This window comes from Cervus elaphus, chromosome 12, assembly GCF_910594005.1.
Source record: "Cervus elaphus chromosome 12, mCerEla1.1, whole genome shotgun sequence".
Taxonomy (NCBI): Eukaryota; Metazoa; Chordata; class Mammalia; order Artiodactyla; family Cervidae; genus Cervus; species Cervus elaphus.
The window spans coordinates 79,462,123-79,479,832 of record NC_057826.1 but is presented as its reverse complement, the minus strand read 5'-3'; the positions used below and the strand labels follow the sequence as shown (position 1 = coordinate 79,479,832).

The window sequence follows — 17,710 nt, the reverse complement described above, 5'->3', positions numbered from 1 at the left end:
CATGATGAGATTTATGTGTTAAGAGGATCTCTTCTGTGTTGAGAATGGACTGAAGGTGAACAAGAGTGGGAGCAGTAAAGATGTGGAAGGAAGTGGAAAGAAGAGGTGTGGGAGAAAACAGTGGTTGAACAATCAGTCTTAGTGAGGGAAGCAGAGGCCAGATTCTGGAGAGATTCTGAAAGGGATGCTAGAACCTGCTGATGGGTTGGAGGTGGGGTATGATGGAACAGGAAGTAAAGGGCCTGAGTACCTGTGCACTCAGCACCCGACTTCCTCACTGCCTAAGCAGGTGCCCATCTCGGGAGGGACAAGGAAGGTCCAAGGAGGCAGGAAGGCTCCAGAGCAGCGCTGACGTGTCAGGTGAGACAGTAAGGACTTCCTCAAGAAGCCAGACATCTATCTAGACTTAACGATGTAGCTGAACCCTTCAAAGCTTATATAAGTGACATGACAGGAAGGAGCTGGTTTGGGAGGTTCCTTCTCTGCCCATTTGGTGTCCTGTATGGGAAGGGGGGAAGCCGGAGGCTATGGCAGTTGGGTAAGTGGTGAAATAGTTTGGTGAAGGTGAATGTCCAGAGAGGTAGGAGGACCAGTGGCCTTGGGAAGAACTTCCAAATAGGGAGCAAGATAAACACGAGGTAAGGGAGAGAGGTGGTGGATTTGGGCCCCTGGGATCCTCGCAAATAGAGTGCGGCTGACGTGGCAGTCTAGGTTAGGTTGTCTGTCGTGGGGCTCAGACAGAGTAAGGAGACCAGCGTGGGAGCAGCTTTCAGTTAGGGTGGCAGTGCCCCAGACACTCGGAGAAGAGGCACCCGGACATGATCTGCCCCGGGCACAGGAGGCTCAGCCCCCCGTCCCTCTGATGTCCTCCCATGCCAGGCCCCAGGGCCCAAGCTCGTGGTTTCAGGTCTGTTCATTGAGACTTCCAGATAGGAGTTCAACCCTGGGCCGAATCAGAGGCCTCTAGCCACGGGCTGTGGACACTGGATTTTGCCATGAGAGAAGGTGGCTCAGTGCCCTTCTTGGTGGCTGACCCCAACCCTCCCTCCAGTCCTGGTTGCCCAGAGGATACAGAGAGCTGGGCCCAGAATCCACAGAGCCTGGCAACTCCCTCGCCAGAACCTGTGGGTGGATGAGGGGAGAGGGGCCCAGAGACACCAGCAGGAAGAGAGCTTGGGAACCTTGCTCTCAGGTGACATCTCTATCATCTCCCTGTGATCCTGCTGCCTTCTTCTCTCAATGAATCCGATGCGGAGTCCTTTTTCAGTAACATTTTATTTTAAATCCTTAGTGAAGATCTAAGACGAAAATATAAAGTGCCAGGTTTTAGGGTTGGGGGCAGAGGGAAAGGCCCACTGAGTTCACACCATTTTGGACTTGCCCTGTTCAGCTCCTCAGACATGAAAGAGGGTATATCTCAAAATTGAAAAAAAAAAGTCATTCTTGAGTTCCCCACCAATCGGTGTCCATGAGGAGATGAGGGACAAAGTCATCACAGACCACCAATGAGAACAGTCACTGTGGGAGGCAGGTCGACAGCAAGGAGGCTGAGGCTGTCTCAAAGAAGACCGGCGGGATAGAGAGGAGAGGAGGCAGCGGGTCCTGCAGGCTCTGCAGCAGAGACAGGGTGGCCGCCTGCTCCTCTGGGGTCTCCTTCAGCATACGCCGGGCAAAGGCCTGCTCCATCTGTGCGGAGAGGTGGGAGAGGGGTCGGTGAGCACCACAGGGCCGGATGCTATACCCCGGGGCTTCTTCCCCCGGATGCCCTTCTCTGGAATACACCTCCCCTGTGCAGGCTCTGCTGACTCACCTGCACCGCGATCAGACTCTGTGAGGTGTGGCTGGGGTCAGGGTCCTCCTCCCAGAAGTTCAGTGTCACCTGAAACTTGGGTGGGGGCCCCAGGCCCTGGAAATACCTGGCCAAGTCTGAGAGAGAAAAGGCCAGGAGTTGGAAGAAAGAGAAGACAGAAGGCCCCAGGCAGGGAGGGACGAAGGAGGAACCCATAAGGGAGGAAGAGGGGTGGCAATGGGGCTACTCAGAGACCAAGGCTAGAGCAGGAGCCGGGGGTGGTGAGACTGCTCTCTTGTGCTAGGAACTAAACTGCTACTCACCTGAGGACAAAGAGGGAAAGGGGCCCCCTTTAGGGGTAGCCGAGCATCACACACCCTGAAACCTCTCTGCTGGGGGAGCTCAGGGTCTGCTTGGCAGCAGTCCTGGCTGCTAACACAGGCGTGCCACACCTTGGTTGCCTGATCACTCCCTTCCACACTCACTCTGCATCCCCTGTATTCCTGGCCCCAGTCCCAAGGTCCAGTTGAGAGCTGAATGGAGGCAGTAAGTGGAATTCTCAGCATGGTTGGGAGAGGGGGAACCCGAGGGCAGCCCGAGAACATGTGACATGCGCAGCTCACACAAGTGTGTGGATGGTCATTGTGCGAGTGTGTTTGGTGGGGGACGGGGGTGTGGTGCAAAGCGCACCTTCTTGTAATTACGGTACGCTTCCATGTGGTGGCGCTCCTGAGATGCGCTATTATGGTGCTGGGCTCCACCTGGGCCTCATCTTCTGTGGTCTTGGCCCAGGAAGGGGGGCTGCCAGGGCTGCGCCCTGAGATGTGCACCACACAAGTGCAGGGGCCAGGCCTGAATTGTGCTGGGGGATTGGCTAGAGGGAGCGCAGGGTGATGGCCGGCCCAGAGGCGGGGAGCGGGGCTGGGGGAAGAGGCTCAGGTGCTTGGCTGGAGCAGCCTCACCTCTGCAGAAGTAGCTGGTTCTGAAGAGTTCCACGCACTCGTTGCTGGGCAGCAGGTGCGGGCCCGGGCCAGGTGGCATCTGGGGCGCGTTCCAAGAGATGGGGATGGGGCAGAGGCGCTGCACAAAGAGGCCCCGGGAGTTGCTGGCCAGCAGGACCCCTCTCTGGAGCTGGCTCAGCAGGCGCTGGGCGGGCTCGCGTGGGCCGGGTTTGGGAAATATCACCTGCTCCATGCTGCACTGGGAGCTTGAGGGCTCAGCCAGGAGGCGGCAGTCCAGGCTCTGCACCTGGGCCTCACCCACCACACGCCCGTTGTAGATGAAGGTGAGCAGCAGCGAGTAGTCTGCAGACAGAGAAAGGCCAGCTGCCCCAGTGCCCTCCCGGGGCCCCACTGACTGGCAGGAAGTTCTGGAGAAACGAAGAGGGACGCCTTGCAAACTCAACATCCTCATTTTGCTGGTGAGGAATGTGGGGCTCACAGAGAGAGACCAAAGGAGGGCTGGTGACCACCAGGCAGGCTGCGAGGTGGGGGCAGCGCTGTGCCTTCTGAGGACAGAGAAGACCTTGCCTTTCCTATCCTCACCCCCCGACCCTCAGCAGCCAGGGGGTCTTCCACTCATGCTTTCCCAGCCCTTATGTGTGTGTGTGCTCAGTCGTGTCTGACTCTTTGCAACCCCATGGACTGTAGCCTTCCAGGCTCCTCTGTCCACGGGATTTTCCAGGCAAGAATACTGGAGCAGGTTGCCATTTTCTTCTCCAGGGCATCTTCCCGATCCAGGGATCAAACCCAGGCCTCCTGCATTGCAGGCAGATTCTTTACCACTACACCATGGGAATTCCCTGGCTCCCAGCACTCAGGAGAGGAGCTAATACATAGGTTTCCACTGAGGCCTTAATGCCCAGGGTCTTACAGTTTACAAGAGGGTCCCAGAGACCGGGCCTCTACTTAACCCACAGAATCAACATCTCAAAGTGGATTTCCAGGGAAGAGAATCTGTAGGGGGTATTTTTGAGAAGTGAGCTGTGTCTGGAGTCTGGAATCTGGCAGGCATGCTGCCTAGAATCCAGTGCCTCTGGGTCAGGGACCCTGCTGCCAGCTCTGACAGATTAGATAACACATGCATGGCCTTAGGACGAAGAAGGGGGACAGGGGCAGGGGTGAGTCAGAAACGCCAAGTACCTGAATCTGGAGGGGGCAGGAGCTCCAGGGACAGCAATTCTCCCTGGAAAAGAGCCTCAGCTGTGTCCCTACCTGGAAGGGAGGCAGAGGTACTGGTCATTCAGAGTGGACTGGGGAGTCCAAGGGCCAGAGGGTGTGGTGTGGAGGATGACGCAAGAGGCAGGACCCCTGGTACCTTCCTGAGGCTCAGGGCTGCTGCTGCTGCTGCTGCTGCTGCTTCCGCTGCTCCCGCTGCTCCCAAAGTCTACACGGCCAGCTCTCCCATTGGTCTCCACCATCTCCTGCAGACAAGTTCCTGTGGTTGGCCCACCTCGCCCCCAGTCACTGCTCTGCCCTCGGACCCATCCGCTTCCCTCCCCAGCTCTCACATTCTGAGGGGGCTCCTGGAGCAAGGAGGGGCTAAGTCTGCAGTTCTTTGTGGGAATCTCTTCCTCTTTCTTCTCAGAGGAGGCAGAACTGTGGGGTCGCTTTGATGGTAATTTCTGGGTCCCTGATTGAGCTGTGGAACGTTGAGAGGGAGGCAAATGTCAGAGCCTTAAGTGGGCACAGAAGGAAGGAGGAAGACAGGAGGCAGTGAAAGGATGAGCAGGACTGGGCAGGGAACTTTCTTCCCAAGGACAGGGGCCTGGAGGGAGGCCCACCATGCTCCCGGGAGGCGCAGAACTCCATCCTTCCCCCCACACTCCACCCCCGGCTGCTGATTTTAGGAGTGGTGGGGCAGAGGGACACCCACCGGGGACAGTTCCTGGTGGTAGCAGCCGGTACACCTTGTAGGGCTCAGCGCCATCCCTATGGCCGATCTCAGGAACCTCCTCAAATTCACAACTTTTGTTGAGAGCACAGCGCAAACGAGTCTTCCAGATGGCAGGGCCTTCCGAGCTCCCCTCCCTGTACTTCCCCTTGTATATTGCCCAGGCCTAGAAGACAGCAGCAGTGAAGAGATCGCTGGCAATGGACCACTGACCCGGCTGGCTTCATGGATGTACAGCCCGAGCGCTCGCACAGAAGGGCTTGTGCTAGGTTTATGCTCAGCTGTTGCCACCGCGAGATCCATGCTGAGTTTTGCCTTTTCATCTTGCGTGGGGCTAGACCTACCCTCCAATCTCCCCTTTATTTGTCACCCTACAGGGTGACAGCGCCAGTGTGTGCTCCATCCCTCCCTCCGAGAGGCCAGTTTCCAGGCCTTTCACCTTGAAGAAGGCGGCATCCTGGTCCTCCCGGAAGTCCTGCTTGCCTGCGTGCTTCCAGGGGATCCGGAACATGGTCTTGGCCGCATCCTCCCAGCACACTCCTGGGAACTGCCCGCTCTCCACTTGCTCCACCACCCAGTTCCGGAGCTTTCGGGTGCAGCGTGTCCTGCCTGATGCCATCCTAGGGATAAGAGCAACAGAAGTGTCAGAGGAACTGACACTTTGGGAAGAGTGAGGCCCTGGCCCTTGGGGTTGGCTTCTGGCCAGGGCCCCCGGAGATCCCATTTATATTTTGTCTCCAGACATATCTCAAAATTCTGAGGTTGAATTGTTTCATTTCTGCCATCACTAGCAAGTATCAAAAATACTTTCTTTTTAACATCCCAAGCTGTGACGTCTGGAGGGAAATCCTAGGCATTGGTCTTGATATTTTTCAGGAATCTACTGTTTGGAAGAGAATTCCCCTGGTGTCCTGCTCCAGGTGAGATGTCCTGCCTAGATCCCCAGTGTTTACAGTAGCTGCTTCTGAGATGTCTCATCAACCCTCTTCACCCACCACCCTCACAACTTCTTTGATGTTCCCCAAACTTCCTCTGTGCTTGACCCAGGAGCAGGTGGGGCAGGGAGCTGGGGGCTGGGGCAGAGCTGCGGCGGAAGTGGGCAGGGCCAGAAGGCAAGAAAACAAGCAGGAGATGGGGCAGTCTTCTTCCCCAAACAGCCCCATAGCAGGTCCTCCTGTCCTTGGCCTGTAGGGCTTGGGACACCGGCCCCTGATCAGTCTTTCACTCAGGCCAAACTTCTAGCTCCCTGGCTCACAGGCCTTCTGTCTATTCCTCAGTCTAGCAGAGGGGTCTGCAGAAGCCTCTACCCACCACCTCCAGTCTGGCCAGGGCTTTCCAAACTGAGGCCCAAGCTGATCCCCATTTTTGGTTAATCTTACCTGAGCTGCTGTGCAGGCAGTCCCAGGGCTCAGCGGACCTCAGCTCAGCTCAGCTCACCTCCCAGCTGGGCAGCTTCTGTATCTCTCCGCCCCTTCCTACAGTCCCCACCCTAAGTTTCAGTTCTCCTCCAGGGAGGGCCTTTTCCCTGAAATCACGTGGTCTCCGAGTTGCAGGGCAACTGGTTACCACCAGGGGGAAGCAGCATCTGAGAACCTTATCTTTGGAATCCTGCTGTCAGAATGTGGAGGAGAGCCTCTCCTGCTTCAGGCTCCTTCCCTTTCCTCCCTTAAGATTCCCCTTGCTTGTATCTGATGTCTGGGACACTGCTGCTTCCCCTGGGAGGCTGCAGTGTCCTGGAGTCTGGTCTGGGGCCTCTGGATAGCTCTGTACCACTTGCCCATCTATATTCCCCCCATGGTGCCTGCTTGGTACCTACTAGGTGACCCCAGATATCAGCTGAATTCAATGAAAGAAAGAAAGGAGGCAGGGGAGGAAGAAGTCCAGGCCAGGTGGCTGGATGGGGAGGGTTGCCCTTGTCTACCAACAAGTTTTAACAAAGCTCTGTTCACCCCATTCCCCTTTCCCTGGTGCCCCCAGATGGTTGGGTCAGGAAGGAAGAAGGACTACCAAGAAGCCTGGGCAAGGAAATGCCTCTTTATTGGTGCTGGAGTTGTTCCTGTGGGAGACGAACCACAGGCCCCTCTTTGGGACCCTCGCCCTCAGCTACTTCCTCCTGCGGGGGATACTCTGTCCCAAGGGCACCTCTTCTATCAGCTTCTGCAGAAAGAGAGAGAAGACGATGATGTTAGAAGCCTGGGACTCAGACACAGGCCGGAAAGGGGACTCCTAGAGAGTGGGGTCAGAGGCAAGGCTGGCGGGGAGGCTTTACCTGTAACAATCGGGCGTGGTAGGTGGGGATGTCCTCCCCAGGCAGTGCCTGGGGGCGCATGTGCAGGTAGCGCTCAGCAGCTGTCATCAGCTCCTCCGTTTCATACAGGGTGGCTGGGTCCAGTGAATGGGCGTTGATGAGGCTCACAAGATACTCTTTGTAGTGCGCCCTGGGGAAGATGAGAGGGTAGAATATTTGTTCTGTTTGGCTGATTTTAACTGAGTGTGCTGAGCACCGTGCTGGGCACTAGCGTACTCGGAAGAACCAGATGGACGCCCCTTGCCTGTTGCTCTTGTAGGCACTTGCCAACCTGTGTGTGCTGCCTGCTGGGCCCCTGCCTGGAGGGCCCCCTCCCTCCTACTTCTCACAGGACCCACTGCTCCCAGAGGCCCACTTCTCTGCCCAGGCACATCCCCAGTTCTCCTGTTCCCCGTAACACCAAGCTCCATGCCCCGCCTGGCACTCACTGGCAGAGGCCAGCATAGCCAGCAGGAGTCTCCTTGCCACAGGCTTCGTCCCGGAACCCGTTGGGAACTTCCTTCTGCTCCATCACTCGACAGCCACCTAGGGGTAAGGGAAGGAAGGGATCCTTTGTCTGGAGGAGGCCACTGACCACAAAGGCCCAGGAGAATGTGGGAGGTGGCCTCTAGGAAGAGGACTGAGGACAGGAGTCCCTGCTCTAAGTGGGGCGGGGGAGGTGTTGGGAAACAGATTCCACTATGCAGACCACTTGTGATACAGAAGCAGGGACCAGGCTGTCTTTGCGTTTAGCTAAGCTCTTACAAGGTTAGCTTATTCTGTGATGGTCTTACTCTATGTAGATGGTAAGAAGTGGGATAGATTAGAATCACATGCAACATCTTTTCTCTTGTCCTCACAGAATCTAAAACAGTGCAACTAGTAAGTCTCATTAAATAGCCATTGAGTTAATTAATGAATTACTATCCTTTGGGAATGGGAGAATAAAATTAGCATCAAGGTTCCAGGCGCTTGAATGTGTCCTTACATAAAAGAGTTGGGCTGTAAATTGGACACAACCCCTGCTTCACAGAGGAAGAAACAAGCCCGGGGAGGCTGACTCACCAAACGGGACAACAAGCAGGCATAGGACGGGCTCTGCATCCTGGTTCAACCCCAGACCCAAGCCTCCCTTTCATCCATCACACAGCGGGAGCCCAGCCCCTCCTCTGGCCTCCTCCCAGGCCTGGCCCGACACTCACCTCCAGGCACTGCCCGGGCCCCTGCTGGGGGTTCTGTGTTGAACATGACATTATTGTCCTGAGGGCAGAAGGATGGGAGTTAGTTTCCCTGGATGCCAGCCTGCTGATTTTTCCACGTCCGACCTTTCCCTTCCTGCCACCCTACATCCTGCCTCCTCTCCTGGGCAGCTGGCGAACCAGCCCAGTTGGCCACCTGACCTGAAGTAGCTTTTGGAGCCGGCCAGCAGACCAGTCCCGCAGGTAGAAGAGGCAGTCTCGGGGGTGGTGGCCGTGCAGGGACTTCTTCACCCTGCAGTTAGGGTCTGGACATTTCTGGTGGAAACCCAGATGAGAGAGGGGCAGTTGGAAACTGTTGGGGTCCTGGCCTCTCAGGAACCCCTGCATGAGGGGTCTAGGGGTGGGGGAGATGGAGACATTGGAGGGTCTGGAGCAAGCAGAAGGGGGGAGGGGACAGAGAGAGGTGCTTTACCTCACCCCCCACTGGTCTCCTCTTCCCCTGGGCTGTTCCTCCACAGCCTCCGCCCCTCACTCCTCACGGGAGCCCCCACCCTGCTACCCCTTCCATCCCAGTCCTGGGGGCTCACATTCTTGGCGTAAAAGGCATTGTAGCAGCCACTGCAGAACTGGTGGCGGCACTGGGTGCAGTGAAAGTGCATGCAGCCTCCTCGGGCCAGTGCGTACGAGAACTTGCACTTGGGGCAGTCTGCAAGGGTCAGCGGGTCAGGGCTGGGGCTGCTCCTCAGGCCCCAGGAAGAGAGTGTCATTCTTCGCAATGAGAGATTACTGGGCGCCTTACCTATGCCATTTTCCTGAAGGTACATCGCCAAGCCCTGGGCTTGGTATTCTGGGTCATTGGTGCGTTTCCAGTTCTGGAAATCTTCACAGCTCCGGCCTCGGTGCTGTTCCTCCCACTGCCAGAAGGAAGCAAGCTTCCCATGAAAGCTCCATGCCAGGCCCTTCTTGCTGGCCACCCTACTCAGATCCAGTGGCCCTGACTCAGTATACAGCACTGCCATCCACCATGTGCTCCAACACCAAACTGAAGGGCCAGCCTTGGTTCTCTCATCTCTTCACACCTGACACATTCACCAGCAAGTCCCGTTGCTGTCACTTCAGCCCAGCTCCCCTTTTCTTTATCCCTACTCTGAACAGCTTTACTCTAGGCCAGGCCAGCTCTCGCCTTGGTTACTTGCCTTGATGACCAGTCTCTCTGCCTCCACTCCTGCTTCCCTGTGGTTCAGCCTCCACCCAGCAGCCAGTGTGCCTTTGAATGCATAAATCAGGCAGCTTCAACTGCACTGGGAGTGTTCTAGCTTGGAAGTTTGGAGGTAGGGTGGCAGGTGTTCACTTTATTATTGTGTTTCATAAGACAGATGCAGATTTTTGGTATCAAATATTTGAGTTTTTTTTTATGAAGAATAAACAGTTTTATTGGGCTCACTCAGACTAGGAATCCATTCAAATATTCAAAATTTTAAAGGTAAATGAGAGTGCATAACCCCTTGTCCAGTCTTAGCATGAAAGGACCTGAGACTTCCCTGGTGGGCCAGTGATTAAGACTCCACACTTCCACCGCAGAGGGCGCAGGTTCGATCCCTAACGGGGGACTAAGATCTTACATGACCCATGGGACAGCCCAAACAGAGAAGGAAAGGCCCATCCCCTCCTCGCTTGGCCTCATCATGACCTCTCCTGATCCTCTCGGATCACCTGCCACTCTTGCCCTCGCTCTCGAGGCCCCAGCCATACAACGCTTTTTTTGACTTTGGCCTTCCCGTGTTTTTTTCTTTCTCTCTCAAATACTTTTTGCATAGTTGACTTCTTAATTTTCAGGCCTGAGCTTAAATTAAGCCATTTCATTTATTTCTAAATATTTATTTATTTTTGGCTTTGATGGGTCTTAGTTGTGGCAAGCTGTTGGGGCTCTAGTTGTGGGACATAGGCTCAGATGCCTCAAAGCATGTGGGATCTTAGTCCCCCGACCAGGGATTGAACCCCTGATTGCAGGGCGGATTCTTAACCACGGGACCACCAGGGAAGTTCCTAAATCAAGCCATTTTAGAGAAGACTTATCTAACCTCTTTTCCCATGTACCAGGTAGGTCCACTCTGTTATTCCTGACCTCAGATTCCTATTTGTTTTCTTCATAGAACACATAGTGATGTATATACTTCTGTTCTCTCTCCCTTCCTCAACCTTGCCCCCTCCCTCCCTTGCTAGTCTGTAAGCTCTTTGAGACCAGAGAGCTTGTCTGTTCTGTTCTGGAGCAAACCCCAAGTCTAACACAGCACCTGCAGTGGCTCAGCAGGTATTCCAAAGCTTAGATGTGCCTCACCTGGCGCTTACAGCGCACACAGAAGGTCTGGTGACACTGGGGACATGTTGCTTCCAGCTGCTCACGCTCGTATATGAAGCCGAAGGAGCACTGTGGGTGCAAGAGCATAAATCTGTCTAAGGCTTCACCACGTGCTACTCACCACCCCTCCTTCCGGTCAGCAACTCTGGGCAGCCCACTGACCTGGGCACACCACAAGAACTTGGGGTCCCGCATGAGCACGCCCTCAGTCAGCTTCTTGTGGAACAGCGCGTAGGCGTCTGGCTCTAGGCTCTCTCGAAGCTGGGGACAGGACGCGAAAGCGGCGGGTGGGCAAGGCTCCTGTTCAAAGCCCAGGGCACCCTGAGCCCGAGGGACCGCCCTACCTGGATGTCGAGGGTGGAGAAGTAGCTGAGCAGCTGTGTGTCATCGGTGAGGTCGGGGCGGCCACAGGCAGGGCACACCATATCCGTGATGTGCTTCTCCTTCAAGGCGATGGTGAAGTGCTGGCGGAAGCAGTCGGGGCAGATGGTGCACTCACAGGAGGTCAGGGCCTGCATCTGGTGGAGGGGAGAGGATGGGAGGGGAGGGGTCAGAAGCTACAGCTGCCAGCCGGTGGAAGGGGCAGTGGCCTGGTGTCTGCTGCAACTGGGCAGGCAACCTAAATGTCTGAAGACCTTCAGATGGAAAAAAAACAGACAATGGTGAGATGTAATGTAAAGGGAAGACCCTCTAAAGTCATGCTCAGCCAATTAAAAGCAAACACATGATAACTGAATCACTTTTCTGTGCTCTACACCTGAAACTAGCACAGCATTGTAAAACAACTATTCTCCGATAGAAAATAAAAATTAAAAAGAAGACACCATTAATTAAAAAAGGAAAAAAAAGGGAGGGGGGTATTCCCTGGTGGTCCAGTGGTTAGGATTCCACACTTCCACTGCTGAGCACCTGGGTTCAATTCCTGGTTGGGGAACTGAGATCCTGTAAGCCATGTGGCGTGGCCACAAAAAGCAAATACACAAACATCCTTGAAATGATAAAACGATAGCAATGGAAAACAGACTAGTGGTTGCTATATGACAGGAGGAGGGGAAGAAGGTTACAACTATAAAGCTGTGGCACAAAGGGGTTCTTTTGTGATATCTTTATTGTAGAGGTGGTTACGTGAATCTACATGTGAGATAAAATTGCACACAAGTACACATATAAACCAGGAGAAATATCAACAACCTCAGATATGCAGATGATACCTCTTTAATGGCAGAAAGTGAAGAGAAACTAGAGAGCCTTTTCATGAGTGAAAGAGGGGAGTGAAAAAGCCAGCTTAAAACTCAATATTAAAAAAACTACGATCATGGCATCCGGTCCCTCACTTCATGGCAAATAGAAGGGGAAAAGGTGGAAGCAGTGACAGAGTTCCTCTTCTTGGGTTCTAAAATCACTGTGGGTGGTGGCTGCAGCCATGAAATTAGAAGATGATTGCTTCTCTGTCTATGACAAACCTAGACAGTGTATTAAAAAGCAAAGACATCACTTTGCCAACAAAGGTCTGTATAGTCAAAGCTATAGTCTTTCCAGTAGTCATGTACAGATATGAGAGCTGGACTGTAAAGAAGGCTGAGAGCCAAAGAATTGATGTTTTCAAACTGTGGTGTGAGAGAAGACTCTTGAGAGTCCCTTGGACAGCAAGGAGATCAACCCTGAATACTCATTGGAAGGACTGATGCTAAAGCTGAAGCTCCAGTACTTTGACCACCTGATGTGAACAGCAGACTCATTGGAAAAGACCCTGATGCTGGGAAAGACTGAAGGCAGAAGGAGAAGAGGATGACAGAGGATGAGATGGTTGGATAGTATCACTGATTCAATGGACATGAACTTGGGCAAACTCTGGGAGATGGGTGAGGGACAGGGAGGCATGGTGTGCTGTAGTCCATGGGGTTCAAAGAGTTGGACACGACTTGGTGACTGAACAACAAACATACACATCCACGCACAAAATGAACAAGGTCTGTGGTCTAGCTAACATTGTACCAATATTTATTTCTTGGTCCTGACACTACACTCCAATTATATAAGATGTCACCATTGGGAGGTGGGTAGAGCACACAAGACTATACTATTTTTACAACTTTCTGTGAATCTACAATTATTTTAAAATAAAAAGTAAAAAGAAACAAAAACACAGAGCCAGCCTAACTAACCTGGGCTGTATTTGGCCAAAGAACCACCACTTCTGACCTAGAGTTAAGTTAGAAGGGGCTCAGGAGATAAGAGGGGCCTGTCCCTACCAAATGGGTATTTGATGATGACATTAAAGAATTACTGGTAATTTTTTTTTGGCATGACAGTGGCATCTGTGCCTGTATTTTCAAAGAGTTTTATCTTTTAGAGATAGATATGGAAATATTACAGGTGAACTATTTGATGTCTGAGATTTGCTTCAAAATAATCCTGTGTAGATATGTAAAGATTAGCCATACATTAATAATGGTTGAAGCTTGATGACGAATACATAGTGGAGGGAGGGAAGCTGAATTTCTTATCCAATTTTCTCTACTATTGCATACTTGAAATTTCCCATAATAGAACATTTAAAAAAAAGAGAGAGAGGTGGCCTATTCCTGCTCTCCCCTTCCCAGAAGCCTTCAGGGGCACATGGGCAACTGCAGAGCAAAAGACAACATGAGAGACAGGACCCGGGGTAGAGTGGAGGTCCAAAGGGAACGGAGCGACTCTAAGGCCGGAGGCAGTGGAGACTCACCCGGTTGCGGGGCAGGGCCCAGCCGCACACGGCACACTCCTGGGCAAGCAAGCGGCGCAGGAAGGCCCGGTCCTGGCTCTGCCTCACGGCCTCCACCACGTCCCCCAACTCATAGTTCCTAGGTGTTTCCTGCAGCAGTGCCAGCGCCAGCTCTGCCCGGCCCCAGCTGGGGAGTGCGTGGACTGCCAAAAGCCGTCTGACCAGGCTCTGCAAGGCGATTCAGGTGGAGAGGGAAGATGTGGCTGTCAGACCCCAGGGAGCCTACCCTTCAGCCTGCCCTCAGCCCTACTAAGTGGGCTCTTCACCTCCTTCCAGCACCTGCTTATCTGGCCCATCCCAAGAAGGGGTGGGCTCAGGGCCACTATCCCAGAGGCGCTGATGGAAGGGCTCTAGGCGCTGGCGCTGTAGCTCAGTGAGGGCTCGGGCCACATCACCCCCATGTTGGAACAAGGCTTGAAGAGACCCTTCCTCAGGCCCAAAGCCCAGGGACCGGAGCTCCTGCACCTGTGAGTTGGGAGGGGCGAGAAGGAGTGAATCAGAGTGTGAGAGGCTCTTAGATCCACAGCCCTCAACCCTGCCTCACCTCCAGCACAGCTGCTATACCTTCCTCCGCCGGGTCCTCACACACTCTTCCACAGCTTCATCCAGGTTGCCATGACGATCCAGCCAGGCCTTCCGGGCCTCCTGACAGGAAAAGGCGCCCAGCCCCGGGTCCTGCTGTTCAGCCAGCTCAGCCACCATCTCCAGCACGTACGGCAGCTCTGAGCGCAGCCACTGCAGGGGCACCTCGGTGCCCGAGTACTGCAGAGCCGAGAAGACCTCCTCTGGACAGGCACCTCCAGCTTCCCCTTCCTAAGAAACAGCCCCGCTCAGATAGAGAGCCCATCGGGAAGGGCACACTCCACCCGCACCTTAGCCTGAACCAAAATGCTGACAGTGCTTGAGACCATGGATCATGTGAGCGGTGCACAGTCTGACACCTGCCCTGGGGGAAGGGTTCACACAGCTGCTGCTGCTGACAGTGACAGGTTTGGAGAACTCCCATCAATCAACTGCAGCCTCTCCCTTCCCCGACAAGCTCATCCCAGGCCCAAGTCCTCACCCGGATCTTGATCACCAGCTGGAGGCCTTCCTCCCTCATCTTGTCTTGGCGCTGCTGCTCAAGGTCCCCGCAGGAACTGGTCACGGGGGCACTGAGGCGTCGTGAAGGCCCTGGTTCAGCCTGTCGCTCTTCCGAAGAGCTGGCATGGGGCTGGGGGGTCTGCTGTACTGGGATGGGGCTGCTGGTCCGGTTGCACATCGCACACACCCAGCCAGGGCCAGAGTTGCAGAAGGTACAGTGAATACAGTACCACACTGGAGTCTGGACAGAGGAAAGCACAGGATCCCCCTGCTGGAAAGGCAGAAAGAATTATCCTATCGAAGGCTGGCTAAGGCTCAAAATGGACATATAGGAAGCTTGGGGAAAGATACCGGGGAACTAAAGGAAAACAGGGGATGAAGAAGTAGAGAACGGCCTGTGGTCACAGATGCAAATAAAGAGATGAGAAGGCCAGGAACAAGATACCTGAAGGGGCTTCGGGCAAATGCCGGAATCCAGAGAATCCACCACCAAGCTGGGAGGCTGAGCCAGCCGAGGTCGCTCACATATGGCACACAGCACGGCCGCAGCCTCGTTCTCAAAGGTGCAGCTCTGGCAGGCCCAGTGACCCCGGGAAAGCTCAGATTCTAGGCCCCCAGTTCCTTGGGGACCCTCGATTACCAGACCCAACCCCTTACAGCCTCGGGGCCGATCACAGGCCACACAGAGTACTGCCCAAGGTTCATTTAATAAGGCACAGGCAGAACAGGGCCAGAGCAGACGGGCACTTGCAGGATCGGGGGGAGAAAAAGAGCTGTCTCCCAGGGTCGGTACGGAGGCTGGCTGAGGCCGTGGTGGAGCTGAGGCAGGTAGGCTATTGGAAAAATAGACATGGCCTGCTGAGGGGGTGCCTAGGACCCTTACCCATGGGCCCCCCTCATACCCTGCAGGACAGCACATGGCTCTGGCCTTTGCACATGTTATCCTCTCTGCCTGAAACACTCGCACAGTCATAGCTTATTCAACACTGAAATGACAGCTTAAAGTTCAGGTCTGGCTGGTAAATATCTCAGCCTCACCCCTGAAGTGAAGTGAAGTGAAGTGAAGTCGCTCAGTCGTGTCCAACTCTTTGCGACCCCATGGACTGTAGCCTACCAGGATCCTCAGGTCATGGGATTTTCAGCCTCACCCCTATTAGAGGCTTAAAATACTGCCAACTGATCGAGCTGATCCTTCTGACTAGGGTGCCTCCTCCCACTACCTATTCGCACACCATGACAATCTATTTTGCTATGACTGGTATGTGTATCTTGCTTGGTATGTATGTCTATGATCTCCTGAAAGGCAGGAGCCAGCTGCTTGGCATCTATGAAACAGTCTTTAGCACAATATCCAGCACATAGTAGACTCGAGGAATATTAAGTTCTCTCAATTTTGCTCCCACTCAGAAAAGAAGATCTCGCACCTGGGGTGAACGGCCTGAGGGGCCCCATGCAGGGTCTGGCGATGGTGATGTGCACGGTCTGGGTGTCCGTGGAAGAGGCGATCACATGTTAGACACAAGGCCTGTTTACAGGTTGAGCAGTGCAGCGTGCCTGGGGCAGAACCACAGAGGAAGCAGGGGCCAGGAGTGGAGCCTGGAGAATGGGAGAGAAAGAAAAACAGAATATCTTTCTACAAAAGACCAGGTTACATTTGAATCAGCTGTGGAGGGAAACAAATCACAGACTACTATTTCAACGTATCTTTCTACCCAAAGAGACAATCTTAATCTCTTTTTTAAAAGAAAGGGAGATAATCAAGAAGAAAGAGGAAACTTCTATCAATATGATCTACTAGCACTCCTTCCCCCTAATACAGAACAGTAATACCTGCAGCAGAGGGTATGGTGAGGGGGCCGGGAGCAATCTCTCTCAGTAAGGGGGCAAACTCTGAGAGCTGCAGTAGCTGAGGAAAAAGGACAGGGAATGAGTAAGGGCTTGGGGACACAGGCCCACAACAGGTTGCCATTGTTCACCAGGCCCCAGAGCCCCATTCCTGCCTTCCTTACATCATCTTCAACCTTGTCTTTCAGCAGCTGCTCCAGTGCTTGCGGTTTTGGATGAGCATTCTGCAAACAAGATGAGAAGAGTTCCCACCTATAGCCTTAGAACAAGACCCTCCCTCAAAGCCCTGGTCCCCCAACATTCACAGAGTGAAAAGTACAGAGAGATCCCAAGTTACAGGACTATGCCTATGATTCAGCAGTATGAGAGTCCCCAGACTGGCTTTGTTGTTAGGCTAGGCTCCCCAGCCCTGGTGCTTAAGTCCTCAGGACTAGAGATACCTCACCTGTAACAGCAGATTGAGCTCTGTCCGAAGCAGCAGTACTTCCAGTGTGACTGTAGCAACTTGCTGCTCATCCGGCTCCTCCTGCCTCTCAGGGAAGCTCAACCCATCTGGCTGCTCCTCTGTGTAGCCATACAATCGCAGAACATCCCGGCCCCCCTGCCACACAGGCAAACCAGTCACCGCCCAGCAGGCCCCCTTCCCAATAGGGCTGGGACTCAACCCATTCAGCACAGCCTCAGACCTTTTCTAGCCAACCCCCAGCCCAGGCTAAGTTTCCTATTCCCATTAGGGGTCCAGGGGCTTCACCTGCACAGCATCCACCGTAGAACGAAAGACAGGGTTATTAAACTTGACCCCGCGCCAGTACCGAGGCCTCTGAGGGCTTAGGAGGTTGCGGCCATATTTCTCCAGGATGTTCAGGGCCGTGGAGAGGGTGTTGAGGTAGTTTCGGGGCTGGGAGCAGTCAGAGAGCAGAGAGCTGTGAGCCCCGACACAGCCTCAGGTCCTCTGTCCTCCTCCCGAGCCGGGGCGGGCCTCACCTCCCCATGAGCGTTGCAGCGGACCAGGCGTGCAGCATCCAGCTGCAGGTAACGGGCTTCTGGCGGCAGAGAGGTGCCCAGTAGTGGCCAGAGCTGCTCCTGCGTAAAGGCCTGGCCGGAATCCCTCCTCAGGGCGCTCGCTAGCTCCTCGCGGGCTTCCAGGAAGGCCCGCTTCTCCTCCTCCCCCGGCATCCTGAGACAGGAGTCAGCCCCGGCCCGCTGCCAAACTGGACCGGGCGCAGGCTGTGTACAGCCCGCGCACCGTCCGGAGCGTCTGGGGTCTGGCTTCCCGGCCCGACCCTGGTCGGTGCGGACGCCCGGGGTCACTCAGGCTACGGTCACTCTTCGGCCCCGGGCCCCATGCCAGGGTTAGCGGGAACAGGAAGTACTAGGAAAGAGGGCGGGATTGAGACCCAAATTCAGAGGAACGGGAGGAGTTTAAACTTAAGAGAGGGTGGGGCCAGGAAGTCAGGGGGCGTGACCATGAAGGCCCAGCCAATTATAATGG

General features: G+C 54.5%; 2 protein-coding genes across 4 annotated transcripts; both read right to left on the bottom strand.

Moving 5' to 3' along the window:
- Positions 1 to 1,256: 1,256 nt before the first annotated feature.
- On the bottom strand, positions 1,257 to 6,798 carry IRF9 (interferon regulatory factor 9). Of its 3 annotated transcripts, none has more exons than XM_043920014.1 (9): positions 6,689 to 6,798; positions 5,121 to 5,301; positions 4,664 to 4,847; positions 4,299 to 4,429; positions 4,106 to 4,211; positions 3,931 to 4,002; positions 2,752 to 3,093; positions 1,811 to 1,926; positions 1,257 to 1,686 (listed from the first exon to the last, which is right to left on the bottom strand). In XM_043920014.1, the coding sequence occupies exons 2-9, from the start codon at positions 5,298 to 5,300 to the stop codon at positions 1,516 to 1,518; spliced, it is 1,302 nt and encodes a 433-aa protein (XP_043775949.1). In that variant the 5' UTR covers position 5,301; positions 6,689 to 6,798; the 3' UTR covers positions 1,257 to 1,515. The 3 variants fall into 3 exon arrangements, with proteins under 3 accessions (XP_043775949.1, XP_043775948.1, XP_043775947.1); XM_043920013.1 differs by lacking the exon at positions 6,689 to 6,798 and adding an exon at positions 6,061 to 6,653; XM_043920012.1 differs by lacking the exon at positions 6,689 to 6,798 and having other exon boundaries at positions 5,121 to 5,322.
- On the bottom strand, positions 6,696 to 17,602 carry RNF31 (ring finger protein 31). The gene is made up of 21 exons (XM_043920011.1): positions 17,203 to 17,602; positions 16,970 to 17,116; positions 16,664 to 16,819; positions 16,383 to 16,442; positions 16,204 to 16,279; positions 15,798 to 15,969; positions 14,819 to 15,206; positions 14,354 to 14,644; positions 13,855 to 14,103; positions 13,570 to 13,755; positions 13,252 to 13,458; positions 10,871 to 11,044; positions 10,689 to 10,787; positions 10,506 to 10,595; positions 8,967 to 9,081; positions 8,755 to 8,873; positions 8,369 to 8,482; positions 8,171 to 8,228; positions 7,418 to 7,514; positions 6,951 to 7,119; positions 6,696 to 6,838 (listed from the first exon to the last, which is right to left on the bottom strand). The coding sequence occupies exons 1-21, from the start codon at positions 17,392 to 17,394 to the stop codon at positions 6,785 to 6,787; spliced, it is 3,213 nt and encodes a 1,070-aa protein (XP_043775946.1). The 5' UTR covers positions 17,395 to 17,602; the 3' UTR covers positions 6,696 to 6,784.
- Positions 17,603 to 17,710: the final 108 nt, after the last annotated feature.

Coding starts and splice junctions, on each gene's coding strand:
- IRF9 (XM_043920014.1), bottom strand. CDS start 5,300: ATGGCATCAGGCAGGACACGCTGCACCCGAAAGCTCCGGAACTGGGTG. Junction 3,094..3,930: donor CCTGCCCCCTCCAGATTCAG/GTACTTGGCGTT, acceptor CTCTGTCTGCAG/ACTACTCGCTGCTGCTCACC. Junction 1,927..2,751: donor AACCAGCTACTTCTGCAGAG/GTGAGGCTGCTC, acceptor TTTCTCTCTCAG/ACTTGGCCAGGTATTTCCAG.
- RNF31 (XM_043920011.1), bottom strand. CDS start 17,394: ATGCCGGGGGAGGAGGAGAAGCGGGCCTTCCTGGAAGCCCGCGAGGAG. Junction 15,970..16,203: donor CACCATACCCTCTGCTGCAG/GTATTACTGTTC, acceptor CCCATTCTCCAG/GCTCCACTCCTGGCCCCTGC. Junction 8,229..8,368: donor GGCTCCAAAAGCTACTTCAG/GTCAGGTGGCCA, acceptor TTCTGCCCTCAG/GACAATAATGTCATGTTCAA.